Here is a 13887-nt window from a genome sequence, read left to right as displayed (position 1 = left end):
GGGAGAAGGGGGTGGTGGGTTAAAATTACGATGAATCTTATGTCTTAATCACATAAAACTTAAAAAAATGAAAAAAATTAAATTCTGGTAATTAGGGAGGGTATTTTTTAATTTATGTATCCCGTCCATAAGTGGAAAGTTTAATGCGCCACTGTAGACGTATGTGCCACTGAAAAGTGACGGCACAGTGTTCAAACGTTTTCTTTTAGGTTCTACTATTTAAGTTATAGGGTCCCGTCGTGCCTAAAATGATTAAGAATTTTCACCTATAGCGGCTCTTTAGTCTAATAGAAAAAGACAGCAAATACAAAATAAGTGATTGCTGTGATCTTTTATGGGTATTCTTTCATTTTTCCGACTGTAAATGAGATGCACTCTTAGAGATAAATAATAAATAACCACCTTACTGGGTGGAATTATCAGAATAAAAATAGATTTTGTCATTATCAATTAATCAATTTATTGAACCACGTACTTAATGCCGTCATAAATCTGCTTAACTAACTGGCTCTTTTGTAATAAATAAAAAACAGTCTAGAGACAAGCAGTTTAATTTCATAGATGTTTTGAAAACATGAAAAACAGCATTTTTCATGCAACGACTAATGTACAGAACTAGTACATAAATGCTATAACCAGAGAAAGTATGTCTTAAATTGTTTTATCCATTACCGAAAGGTCTCTGATCATATTAGATATAAAATATTAATACATTGAAAGAAATTGTTATCGTTAACAAAAATATGAGGTTTTACAGACATGTGTACAGAGTGAATCAGTAACATAAGATACGCAGACGACACGGTGGTATCCGCTGACAGCTCTGAAGCCCTCCAGGAGTTAATGAACAGAATCGCAGAAGTCAGTCAGAGATACGGATTTTCACTAAACATAAGGAAAAATATATATGATGGCTAAAATTTCAAAATTTTAGCCAAAATGACTTTTAAAAAATTTCAAAAAAAGTTATTCAAATGTCGCGATTTGTCGATACCCATAAAAATAAGGTTACTACGATGTTATATCTTTCCTATACTGTTGTACGGAGTTGAGTCGTGGACTATCATATACGCCACCTGCAAGGAAATTGAGGCTTTTGAAATGAGGCTTTATCGTCGAGACCTAAAGATATCTTATACCGACCACACCACTAATCAGGGTGTTTTGTTGAGAACGAAAAAAGGAAAAGAGCTGGTAATCACAATAAAAACAGCCAAAATCAAATGAAATAGAAAAATGGAAAGAGAGGACCAGGATAGAGAAGGGATTTCCTGGCTGAAAACTCTACGTACGTGGTTCATCAAAATAACTACATATCTTTTTAGAGCAGCAGTGTGCAAAGTACAGATTGCTATGATGGTCGCCAACATCCGAAACGGATAGGCACTACAAGAAGAAGAATGTTGATGATAAAGATACCCACGTGCAATATGGAGAAGTTGCAAGAGCCAATGAACATACTGTTCTTACGATGTCAGTTGGACCAGAAGCATTTTTGGGGTCCGGTCAATAATTCTACGAAGAGCATAGAAATAAAGATAAACCATATAAACATTTGCTTGCTTCAAAATTGATCACTCCTTGTATTAGTCCACATGGACGCGGGTGTGGCTTACTACTTTCTAACGTATCTTATTGGGCAATACTGAAGAGTAATTGGTCAAATTGTTCGGAAGTGCTTAGGCTCACATCATATCGTTATCTGGTCAAAATACCTTCTCATGTTTCAAAGGCGGCAAGCAATATAAACACTAAATAAACAGTGTCGTCGTCATAACTTACAATTATTTTATTTTTATAATACATTTTTTGTCTCATTTCTTTAGTACTTAAAAAATGAATAAGCACATTAAATTGCATTTGTAAGTATTATATACTTTTTCCGCAAATCGCCAGGAAATTTTGACATTCCTGTCAAAATTTCTTGAAGAAAAAGTCAGGACTTCCTTACTGTAAGGAAATGTCATTTCCTTACTGTAAGGAAATGTCATTTCCTTACTGTAAGGAAATGATATTTCCGTACAGTTGTTAGTGTTAAATTTATAAGCGTCAAGTTTGACAATTCAACCTCAATACGTTTCCATAGTAACCCAAGTAATTTTATTAGGAATTTCAAAGCACCATTTATTTGGGAATAAAATTATCGCGTTTTTTTTAAATCAATCAATATCTGTCGAATTTTAAACGATTTGCGGAAAAATAGTATGTTTACCTCGTAGGAAAAGCCACATTCCTGGACTCTGTGTTGCTAAGTCTCGGCTTGCGCCTCGACTTAGCAATCTTCACAGTCGTCCAGGAATGTTAAGCTTTTCCTACCCGGTAAACAATGTACTATTAATGATCAATTTTAAATTTTATTGTATTGTATTATACTGAAACTGTATTGTTTATACAGGATGTCCCATATATTATGCGAGATTTAATGACGTCAATTTGCTCAGTCCGCTGATTGGATAATGTAATTAATGGAATTTTTCATGTTTCATATTTTTATTTTTTCCATATTTTCCTTTGTATGTGTCCATGTCTAAGAGCCATATATGAGGAGAGGGAGTGTACATTGATTGAAGACTCTTGATTTTAGGTATTGGGGGTATTTTTTTTTCTTTAGAATAAAAGACAGTTTTCCGAGTGATGCCCAGGCCAATCTTATTATTTTTCTTTTATTTCTTCGGTCTGATTTTTTTTATTTAATTTAGTGATTTGTCCTAGAATATCTCTTTTACTTGCTTTATTCTTGTTTGTGCCACTGTAATTATTGGTTCTCCTTGTTGATTGGTCATGGCTTTTGTTTTACTGTAAGCGATGTTCAGTCCCATCTTTGTCGATTCACTATCTAGTGCTTCCATCATTCTTGGTAATTCTTCACTATTTTCTGTTTTAATACAATATATATACTTACAAGTCAAAAGTGACATTTGGAAAAATTGTGTAGCTCAAGTTCAAGTAAAATAAAAATATTATCTTGCTTTGTCACCAATATTAATGTCTTCTTCTTCTTTTCCTTCTTCTTCTTCTTGTGTAGACATGACTGTCTGTTTTTCAATGTGGCTCCAGTAAGTTGTCATTCCATCGTTTTCGTGGTCTTCCCACTTAGTTTTGGATCCCGCGTATGAAAAAAAAGTTGATTAATAGCAAGCTGAAAATTTTTTAATAGCTTAAGGGTGTGTAGTTGGAGAAACTTTGATATATGGGAACACTGGAATAGGGGAAGTTTTAATTGTGGAACAGGTTAAAAATTTGGAACGGCCAGACCACGAAAACGGCACATGTATTTTGTCCGACAGAACAGACTTAAACTCTCCGAACAGAGATTAAACTCTCATGCAAAAATCAGCCTACTATTTATCACCAAATGGGCGTTTTAATGAGTGGAACATGTAGAATATGTCAAATGACAGGAATTATGACAGCTGGGCCCGGATTACGTACACTCGATACGCATCGTATCCGCCATGTTTTCCCATAGCGCCTTACGGGAAAACATGGCGGATACGATGCGTATCGAGTGTACGTAATCCCTATGCTGATAAATAGCAGTCTGATTTTTGCATGAGAGTTCAATCTCTGTTCGGAGAGTTTAAGTCTGACCGTTCCAAATTTTTAACCACAATTAAAACTGCCCCTGTTACAGTGTTCTCATATATCACAGTTTATCCGAACTAGACACCGTTTAAGCTATTAACAAATTTTCAGCTTACTATTAATCAACTTTTTTTTTTCATACGCGGGATACAGACCTAACTGATCGTCTTCCTATTGGGGAACCGTCTCTCGCCGTCCTTACTACTTTGTTTTTTGTCATTTGGCTCATGTAGTTGTTCCATTATACTTTTCTGCTTTTTACCCAGTTATTGATGTTGTCCACCTTGCATATCTGTCGTATATCTGCACTTCTACCTCTTCCCATATCCCATCGATTTTTCAAAGTATTTTCATCTCTGCTGTTTCTAGCATTCTTTCTGTCCTTTCTGTATCAAGTCGTGTTTCTGCCGCGTATTTATGTCATTATTGGTCTGATAACTGTTGTGTAAATTGCGCCTTTCACTTCTTTTCCAATATTGGTGTGGTAGTTATAAACACGACAAGTGTCGAATCAAGTTCTGAACACACGGATAGTGATATATTTCAACTTGTCAAAAATATGTCCTATGTATAGTATTTTTACTACAAAAGCGATATTACGTAGGTCAAAATTTTTGACGTAAGAGAACTGTCAAAACATTAGAATGTGAATTTTCATTATTGCCATGTTTATTATAAACATGGATATAATGAAGAGTCACATTCTAATGTTTTGACAGCTCTCTTACGTCAAAAATTTTGACCTACGTAATATCGCTTTTGTAGTAAAAATACTATACAGTAGTAAAAGTGATCTCTTCATTAGTCATGAATTAGACAATTCGACTGGAAGAGGAATTGTTCGTTTTCATGTATTTTATGTGTATATTCAAAGTGTAGTCTTATTTCTTTAGTTCTCAAATTAATAAGCACGTTAAATTTCATTTGTATTATGTATTTTTAATTATCTTTGGTGTCAATTTCATAAAGAAATGTGAACAGTTAACAACATTATTACTGTTTAACAAATATTGAACCGTAATTTAAAAATAAAAGTTTACTCATTAATTTCTATTGCGCCGCCTATGTTTTACAAACGGTGCCGACAATCGGTGTCGAATTTTGTTTTTATACTGGTCCAACTGACATCGTAAGAACAGTACAGTCGGAAAAATGAAAGAATACCCATGAACGATCACATCAATCGCATATTTTGTATTTGCTGGTTTTTTCCATAAATAACAAACGAGAGAGATAGATTATTAATAATCTTAATTATATATGATTGATGTGATCGTTCATGGGTATTCTTTCATTTTTCCGACTGTAATTAATAGTGCGGAAAGGAATAGCCATTAATAATACAAACTAGAAGCATTCTCGAAGGTATTTAGAATCAGAATATAGTCCCATAAGAGAACACAGCGAAGAATATACAAGTAACTAATAGATAGAGCTGAGAAGTGAACTAGGTAAATATTTTGAGGCTACCAGCATAACAGTAAAAGAGAGCTAAATAGCATAAACCAGTCTTATACTTAAACCAAATTTTACGAGGAGATTAATATAATCTTTAGAATATCATCATAAAGGCACGTATCCACTATGCTCGCGCTTCACTTGCGCTAAGCGATCCCACAACTGCTCCACATAGTGGATACGTTGACGCTCCGCCTCAGCGCTCCAATCGGTGGCGGTTTATACAGGGTGCGCCAAACCTCTGGTATTATTTGATTACGGCTAAACTATGAGATATACAAAAAAATGTTTATAACAAAACTAATGTGTATCAAAGAGGTCTATATTTTAAAATTATTTTTGATTATACAGGGTGAGTCAGAACGACGGTATCAACTAAAGTTGTATTTTTTTAAATGTAACACCCTGTATATTAAATCATTTTTGAATATATTATTTAAAAATATGAAAAATTTGTATAAGGTCTTATAGGCCTAAAGTTAATAATTTTTGAAATATTTACATTTTTATTGAAAAAAATGGTCATATTTATAGGGTTGTGGATTATGTTTCCAAAGAAATAAAAATTTAAGTGATAGGTCAAAATTTTTAAAATATAGTGTTATTTTTAAATAATTTAATATTTTTTACTTTTAGCCATAAAATATACAGTGTGATCACTATTTGCAAATACAAAATTTTCTCATTTTTTTTAAATAGGACACCCTGTATATTAGTTTTGCATTTTGTAGTAAATATTACATCCTTTCTTTTGGTATAAGGTTGTATGTACCTAGCATGTTTCGTTTTGTAGATATTTTAAAAAAACTATAGATTTTACGTTTTTGCGGATTTTTTATTTAAAAATTTTTTTTGCAAAAAAAATAATTATAATCTGGTTTTAGAAACATACACTAAAATATAAAATATGAAAATAAAAACGTAATTAAAGATTAAAATAAATCGTATGCTAGTACAATTCAATTGAATTTAATAACTTTAAATTATTTTACAAAAAATATTTTACCATTTTAATGAATGCATAAATTAATTACTAAATTAAATAAACAACCAAATTTTAAATCAACCGTAGTAATTTTTCTACTACGGCAACTTTCCTGTACCAAATTAATTGTTAGTTAATTTGTATTTAGTTAAACTTTTAATTTACCTTTTAAATTTACTTACATACATCATACATCTTGAGAATATAAAAATTATTATAAAGTATGCTTTAAAACAGCTGAATGTTAAATGTATCAGCCAAATTATTTATTAATATAAATAGTATTTACTGGTGTCACAAAAGCTGGTAATACTTTTGTAGTTGAAATTTTTGTAACCATTTTTAATATTTAAAATTTTAATTTTTTAACCGAAAAATGTTTGGATATGACATTTGTTTTGGGCGAAACCATTAGAAATTATTACCAGCTTTTGTGACACGAGTAGGTACATAGATACTATTATTTCTTAATATACTTCCATAACGTTCATTTGTTTCAAAGCATACTTTATACGTTCTCAAGATGTAGGTAAATTAAAAAGTTATTAACTGATCTTACTCGTAAATACAATATAACTAACAATTAATTTGGTACAGGAAAGTTGCTGCGGTAGAAGAATTACTACGGTTGATTTAAAATTTGGTTGTTTATTTAATTTAGTAACTAATTTATGCATTCATTAATATGGTAAAATATTTTTTGTAAAATAATTTAAAGTTATTAAAGTCAATTGAATTGTACTAGCATACGATTTATTTTAATCTTTAATTACGTTTTTATTTTCATATTTTATATTTTAGTGTATGTTTCTAAAACCAGATTATAATTATTTTTTTTGCAAAAAAATTTTTAAATAAAAAATCCGCAAAAACGTAAAATCTATAGTTTTTTTTAAATATCTACAAAACGAAACATGCTAGGTACATACAACCTTATACCAAAAGAAAGGTTGTAATATTTACTACAAAATGCAAAACTAATATACAGGGTGTCCCATTTAAAAAAATGAGAAAATTTTGTATTTGCAAATAGTGATCACACTGTATATTTTATGGCTAAAAGTAAAAAATATTAAATTATTTAAAAATAACACAGATTTTAAAAACTTTGACCTATCACCTAAATTTTTATTTCCTGGGAAACATAATCCACAACCCTATAAATATTACCATTTTTCTCAATAAAAATGTAAATATTTCGAAAATTATTAACTTTAGGCCTATAAGACCTTATACAAATTTTTCATATTTTTAAATAATATATTCAAAAATGATTTAATATATAGGGTGTTCCATTTAAAAAAATAAAACTTTGGTTCATACCGTCGTTCTGACTCACCCTGTATAATTGAAAATAATTTTAAATTATAGACCTCTTTGATACACATTAGTTTTGTTATAAACATTTTTTTGTATATCTCATAGTTTAGCCGTAATCAAAGAAAACCAGAGGTTTGGCGCACCCTGTATGTAGAGCGCATGCCGTATCCATTGAAGAAGCTGCAAGGAGCGTAGAGCGCAAGAGGTTCTCGAACATAGTGATTACGTGCCTTTATGAGTAAAATTCGGAGATGGAAAAACTAGGTAAAAATAAAAGAAGGGCTGAAGGAGAGTAACTGCGCATGGTGCAGCTAGCACGCTGTATACTGTACGATATTAGAAAAAGAAGAAGATTGCGAGCTATAAATAAACTCAGCACAGCTTTATAAAGAAAGCAAAAATTGTTACCTGTTGTTTTTTTTAATTCCAAGGCATTACCAATTAAAGGTAGTCGAGGTATCTCTGGTATCCAGTGTAGTTTAGATCTGATTCGGTATATACCCATCCACCAATATGAAATCGCAGCTACTATAGCACCAACAAAAAGAGCTAGTACTACTGCCATATTTGGAAGATTTATGATATGTCATGTGTTGTCAAATCTAAAATAAAATTAACTAATTATGAAAAGATTTCCAAAATAAAATGATCGTTGGTAAATTGGTAAATTTACTTCATCAAAATTAATTATACTAGAAATAGTGCAGACACTCACGGATTTCACCTCTGATGTCGTTGAACATCCATCGATTTTCATGAAAATTCATGAGTAGTTAGAGGATACCTCTAGAAATAAAGGTGACATGATGCCAACTTGAGCTTTTACCCTGAGAGTGGATGCCATCCATAAGCGTAACCAGGATGATCCTAAGGGGGGTTACAACTACCTGAAAGGGGGGGGGTTACAACTACTGGAAGGTCTCTAGAGGGCTATGGTGTTAAGCGTATAGAGCTCAAAGTACATCCCAATGGGGGGGTTACAACCCCCAAAACCCCCCCTGGTTACGCCTATGATGCCATCCCCTCTCTAAAGTGAAAATTATTTAATTAAAAATAATATCATAACTCGATAGAGGTAAAAATTCAAGCAAAATTTGTTGTATCAAGTTATTATTATAAATAAATCAATACCTTTTGAGTTATTAAAGATCACATATTTTATTTTTCGTAAAGAAATGCATGTTTTAAAGCTGTTTTTCACGTATAACTCAAAAACTATAAGCTTTTACAAAAGAGTTATTATTACTAAAATTAAAGATAATAAAAAATTTAATGCTCTCCTTAAAAAATTAGCCGTTTCAGAAAATGAGCTCCAGAAAAAGTTAATAGCATCAAAATTAAGCAAGTTATGATGAAAATAAGAGAACCCCTTCGAATTTTTTTAGGAAAAAGTGAAAAATGAAATCCACAAAAATTAAAATTTATCGTAATTTTTACAATAATTTCTTTATATTAGCGTAAATAATGGTTGCAACAATTTTGACCGGTTTAGAATGCATATTTTTCAAAAAGAGATATAATTTAAAAAAATCAGAATTTTTAAAATTACCGTAATTTTCATTTTCTTTTGATAATAACTCCAAAACTACTCAATGGACGTCAAAAATGACATAACCAAATTTTAGTTTTTTCTGTATCAAATATGCTACCTTTTTTACTATTTCCTCAGGGCAAAAAATAACCGAAATATAAACGTTTAAAGCTTAAATTTGGCTGTTAGAACCATGTAATTGGTGCCATTTAACCTTTTATTTTTAAAAATATAAGGGGTTCAGTAGATTTGTTTAATAGCACTTGGAGTTAACTTTCAAATGGTTTTTGGGTGAACCTAATATCGTAAGTATTAACAGAGTTGTTTAAAAAACAATAACATTTTTTGGAAGAAATTAAAAAAAAAAATTGTAAAATTTTTAGTGCACAAATTTTAATGCTATCAACTTGTTCCGGGGCTCATTTGATAGATATTTCTAAGTACTTTGACAAAAATGTTTAATAAGTTTACATTCCTGTTTATATTATCATTTTCCCGTTATGTAAGGTTGACTAGGTACTTATATTTGGGTACTCGCCAAAAAAACCCATGTATATTAAACACTACTGATCACTACAAATCGATTGTTAATTATCCAAAACAATTAAAGCACAAATTAGGTCTGTTTCTAAAAATATCCCTAGACTGTTCCGATGTGTGTATAATACATATAATACATTCTAGGGCAAAATTAACTGCCCACCTTAAAAATTAGTCATTTTGATGTCTCGAATTGTTGTCTAAACCTGTTGTCCGATGTAAGTGATTTTTTACCACGTTATAGCCTTATTCATTGACAATATCCCTGTAATAATATTATATAGACAGTCAAACTATCATTGTATAGCGGGTGTACGAATCAAACTGTGTTTTTTTCTCAAAGTTCGCATCACCCTGTGGATTATTCTGGCATTTATAAAATACTGAAATTAAATGCCAACTATAGCCTCATGTTTTCTCAACATTCTGTTTTTTATTGATTCGCTTATTTTGCTCCATATTTATAGGGGAGTGCAATTAGAACGAAAACATGCATTGTTTCGGAAAAATTCAAACAAGTATATATTTTTCTAAAACTTTTTTTGTTAGTTTATATACATGTTAAAGTAAAAAGTTCTACTCGCAGATTTGGCCGCTAATTGTTTATTAATTGTTTAAACAATAACAATTGTTTTGTATAAATAATTTTAAAAATACCGTTGAATTCATTATTTTACTTTGATCAAATATGTTTCTATTTTGTTTTTGATTATGCTGAGTCCGAATATGGCATTGCAATTTGAAAAATTCTTATACAGAAGCTCTTATACAGTATGTCTGCGTAGCTAGGAACCACATGGGAAACTGTTTCATTATCAATTGTACGAAAAAAAGGTATTCTTCATAAAATGCTCTGAATAGTCAAAAATCTAAAACTCAACCATCATATATGAAATTTTATTAATTTTATACGAGTTATGTCAAAAATATGAATTTCGTTCAAGAGTAAAGTACCTTTATATTCCAGAATATCAAAAAATGCTATTATGAAAAGTTGTTTCAAATTAAAAACTATGTTTTAATATACAATTACATCATTCTAATCGAAATTTTTTTAAATTTTTTCTCAAATTACGCATACCATTCATCCATCATCATTTTATTACCATCATCATTTGATTATAATTATGATAACTATTTTATTATAAACTTTACGAAAAAAAGCTATTCGTCATAAAATGCTCTACGTGGTCTAAAATCTACGATACAGCCATCAGATATCAAACTTTTTAATTTTATACGAGGTATGTAAAAAATATGAATTTTTCTTAGGAGTTAAGTGCCTTTATTATTCACAATATTTTAATTAGAAGGATGTAATTGAACACTAAAACATATTTTTAATTCCAAACAACTTTTCTTAAAATTGATAAAAAGATAAAAATAAAAAATAAAAGATAAAAATTTTCGATATTGTGAAATATAAAAGTACTTTACTCTTGACTGAAATTCATATTTTTTGACATACCTCGTATAACATTAATAAAATTTGATATTTAATGGTTGAATCATAGAACATATATGATACAGAGCATTTTATAAAGAATAACTTTTTTCGCAAAACTGATAACAAAATAGTTATCAATAGGTTCCAAATTACTCAGACATACTGTATAAGAGCCAAAGAAAAATTTTTTTGTTGAACATTTATTATTGTTGAAGCTTATTATTAAATGTAATTTAGGTAAGTTTTAGAGAAAAAGTTTTGATCACTTTGTATAAACATTTTTTTAGCTGGTAATTTTCGGTTTTTGTATTACATTCTTGTTATCTTTCTTCATTTTCTCAAATATAAATAGTTTATTTCATTTCTAAAGCAAATTAATTTAGTGGATTTTAAAGACTATATCCTAAGCTTTAAAAAAGCACTTATAAAACGGTAATAAATCTGTTCAAACTTGAGTGATACCGTCTTAAATTGGTGGTAATTCTGTAAAACTGCGAAGTTTTCAAAAATTACATTTTTTGAGACGTGTCGTATCATTTGAATTAAATTTTTGAGATTTTTTTTGAATAAAGCATCGTTTAGTAAGATATTTTAAATGTAAGTTGTGCAAAATTGAGAGTATTATAAGAAAAATTGTATTAGTTACACATTTTTAAATCATTTTTAAACAAAATTCATTTGTTTCGAACAAAATTCATTTGAGTCAATTGCGGCACTAAATTGATGCAAATAGATTACTAGGCTGGCCACCTGGTTAGAGTTGCACAAGTTTGACTTGAATGTTTGAACTTGAGTTTGACTTAATTTCAAGTCAAACTCAAGTCAATCCCTCTAACAAATAATTTAAGTCAATTCAAACTGGTTAATCGTACAGGTTTGAAAATTCAAACTGTTTGTCAAACTAGTTTGAAAGAGTTTGAAAAATAATTTATTTTGTAGATATGTTACAGTTCAAGTTTATTCTCAGTTAGAGTTGACTCCAACTAGTTGGAGTCAACCCCAACTGAAACGAGCAGTAAAAGTTGATTTTAAAAATTTAAATCAACTTTTACTAGTTGGAGTTGACTCTTCCTGGATCGATTCAGTAAATGTTGATTATAGGAGAATCTCAAGTGCATTTTTGATGAGTGTGCGTTTCTTTGTTTTGACCGTTTCAACTACTTATTAGTATAGTCTGTAACGTCGCCCCCGTTAGGTAAATTATTCTGATTCGATTTTTCTTGCACAAACTTACTCAAAGAAATACATCCGTATAACAATCCTTATAACAAATACACAGGGTGTCACGCGGTACCGCGGTCGAAAAATTGTTTAACCAATTTTTGTTAACCAAATTCACAAAAATAATTTTTATCTACTCTATCTCATATTATGTAAAAATGTAAAGGCTTTATTGTGTGAAAATTGTAAATATAGATAGCAGTACATGAAGAGTTTAAAGTGTGTCTGAAGTAACAATGTATTTTAAATGGGTTTTACCTTTTCGCACTGTTTTTAGCACACTTTCATATAATTAAACATCCTTAACTTTCGTCTTCGGGAGGAAATCAGACACGCCCTTACAACGGCAACTGAAATGCTCACAAAACAGCGACCACGGACGCAAAGATGGATGACAGAGGAAATATTGGATTTAATGGATGAAAGAAGAAAATGCAAACAGCACAAAGCAATGTACAAAGCATTAAATAGAACCATTAAACAAAAAATAAAAATTGCAAAAGAAAAATGGATAACAGAACAATGTGAAGAAATCGAAAACTTATATAAAAAACATGATGACTTCCATCTGTATAAGAAACTCAAGGCATTCATAGGCACGACATACTCACAAGGACCAAATAATCTAATCAACGCAGAAGGCAAACTGATTTCAAGCCCTGAAGAACAAATAAACATGTGGGAAGACTATATAAAGGAACTCTTCTATGACATCAGAGAACCTCCTACATTAAATACCGAAAACGACGAAGGTCTTCCAATACTAAAGTCCGAACTGGAATATGCTCTACGTCAACTAAAAAACAACAAATCTGTAGGAAAAGATGAAATACCAGCTGAGCTATTGAAGTTAATCAACGAGGAAAACTTAGACCTTCTTCTTGGACTATTTAATAACGTTTACAATACAGGGACTATCCCTAAAATATGGCTTGAATCAGTCTTCATACCACTGCCTAAAAAAGAAGAGCGCCAAATTATGCCAGGACTTCCGCCTTATAAGTCTATTAGGTCTGGATCCCGCGTATGAAAAAAAAGTTGATTAATAGCAAGCTGAAAATTTGTTAATAGCTTAAGGGTGTCTAGTAGGACAAACTTTGATATATGGGAACACGGGAACAGGGGAAGTTTTAATTTTGGAACAGGTTAAAAATTTGGAACGGTTAGACCACGAAAACGGCACATGTATTTTGTCCGACAGAACAGACTTAAACTCTCCGAACAGAGATTAAACTCTCATGCAAAAATCAGACTGCTATTTATCACCAAATGGGCGTTTTAATGAGTGGAACATGTAGAATATGTCATATGACAGGAATTATGACAGGTGATAAATAGCAGTCTGATTTTTGCATGAGAGTTTAATCTCTGTTCGAAGAGTTTAAGTCTATTCTGTCGGACAAAATAAATGTGCCGTTTTCGTGTTCTGACCGTTCCAAATTTTCAACCTGTTCCACAATTAAAACTGCCCCTGTTCCAGTGTTCCCATATATCAAAGTTTATTCTACTAGACACCCTTAAGCTATTAACAAATTTTCAGCTTGCTATTAATCAACTTTTTTTTCATATGCGGGATCCAGACCTATATTAAATAACATTCTGAAGCTTTTCTTGCGTATCATACAGAACAGAATATATTATAAAAAATGTGATGAGGTCACCGGTCAAGAACAATTTGGCTTCAGGAAAGGTATGGGGACACGAGAAGCAATATTCTGTCTTCAAACTCTGGCACAAAGATACAAATATCAGCAAGCATACCTTTTTATCTGTTTCATAGATTTTGAGAAAGCTTTCGAT

General features: G+C 30.9%; 1 protein-coding gene across 4 annotated transcripts in view; it reads right to left on the bottom strand.

Moving 5' to 3' along the window:
• The window catches only part of LOC114335929 (cytochrome P450 4d8), a 129865-nt gene that overhangs the window by 46202 nt on the left and 69776 nt on the right, over positions 1-13887 (bottom strand). For all 4 annotated transcript variants that reach the window (XM_028286214.2, XM_050641699.1, XM_028286215.1 and 1 more), the window contains exon 2: positions 7757-7950. In XM_028286214.2, the coding sequence (XP_028142015.1) occupies positions 7757-7913 (157 nt within the window). In that variant the 5' untranslated portion in view covers positions 7914-7950. The remainder of the gene's footprint in view (positions 1-7756; positions 7951-13887) is intronic.

This window comes from Diabrotica virgifera, chromosome 1 (assembly GCF_917563875.1).
Source record: "Diabrotica virgifera virgifera chromosome 1, PGI_DIABVI_V3a".
Classification (NCBI taxonomy): Eukaryota; Metazoa; Arthropoda; class Insecta; order Coleoptera; family Chrysomelidae; genus Diabrotica; species Diabrotica virgifera.
This window is presented reverse-complemented; position numbering and strand designations above follow the sequence as displayed.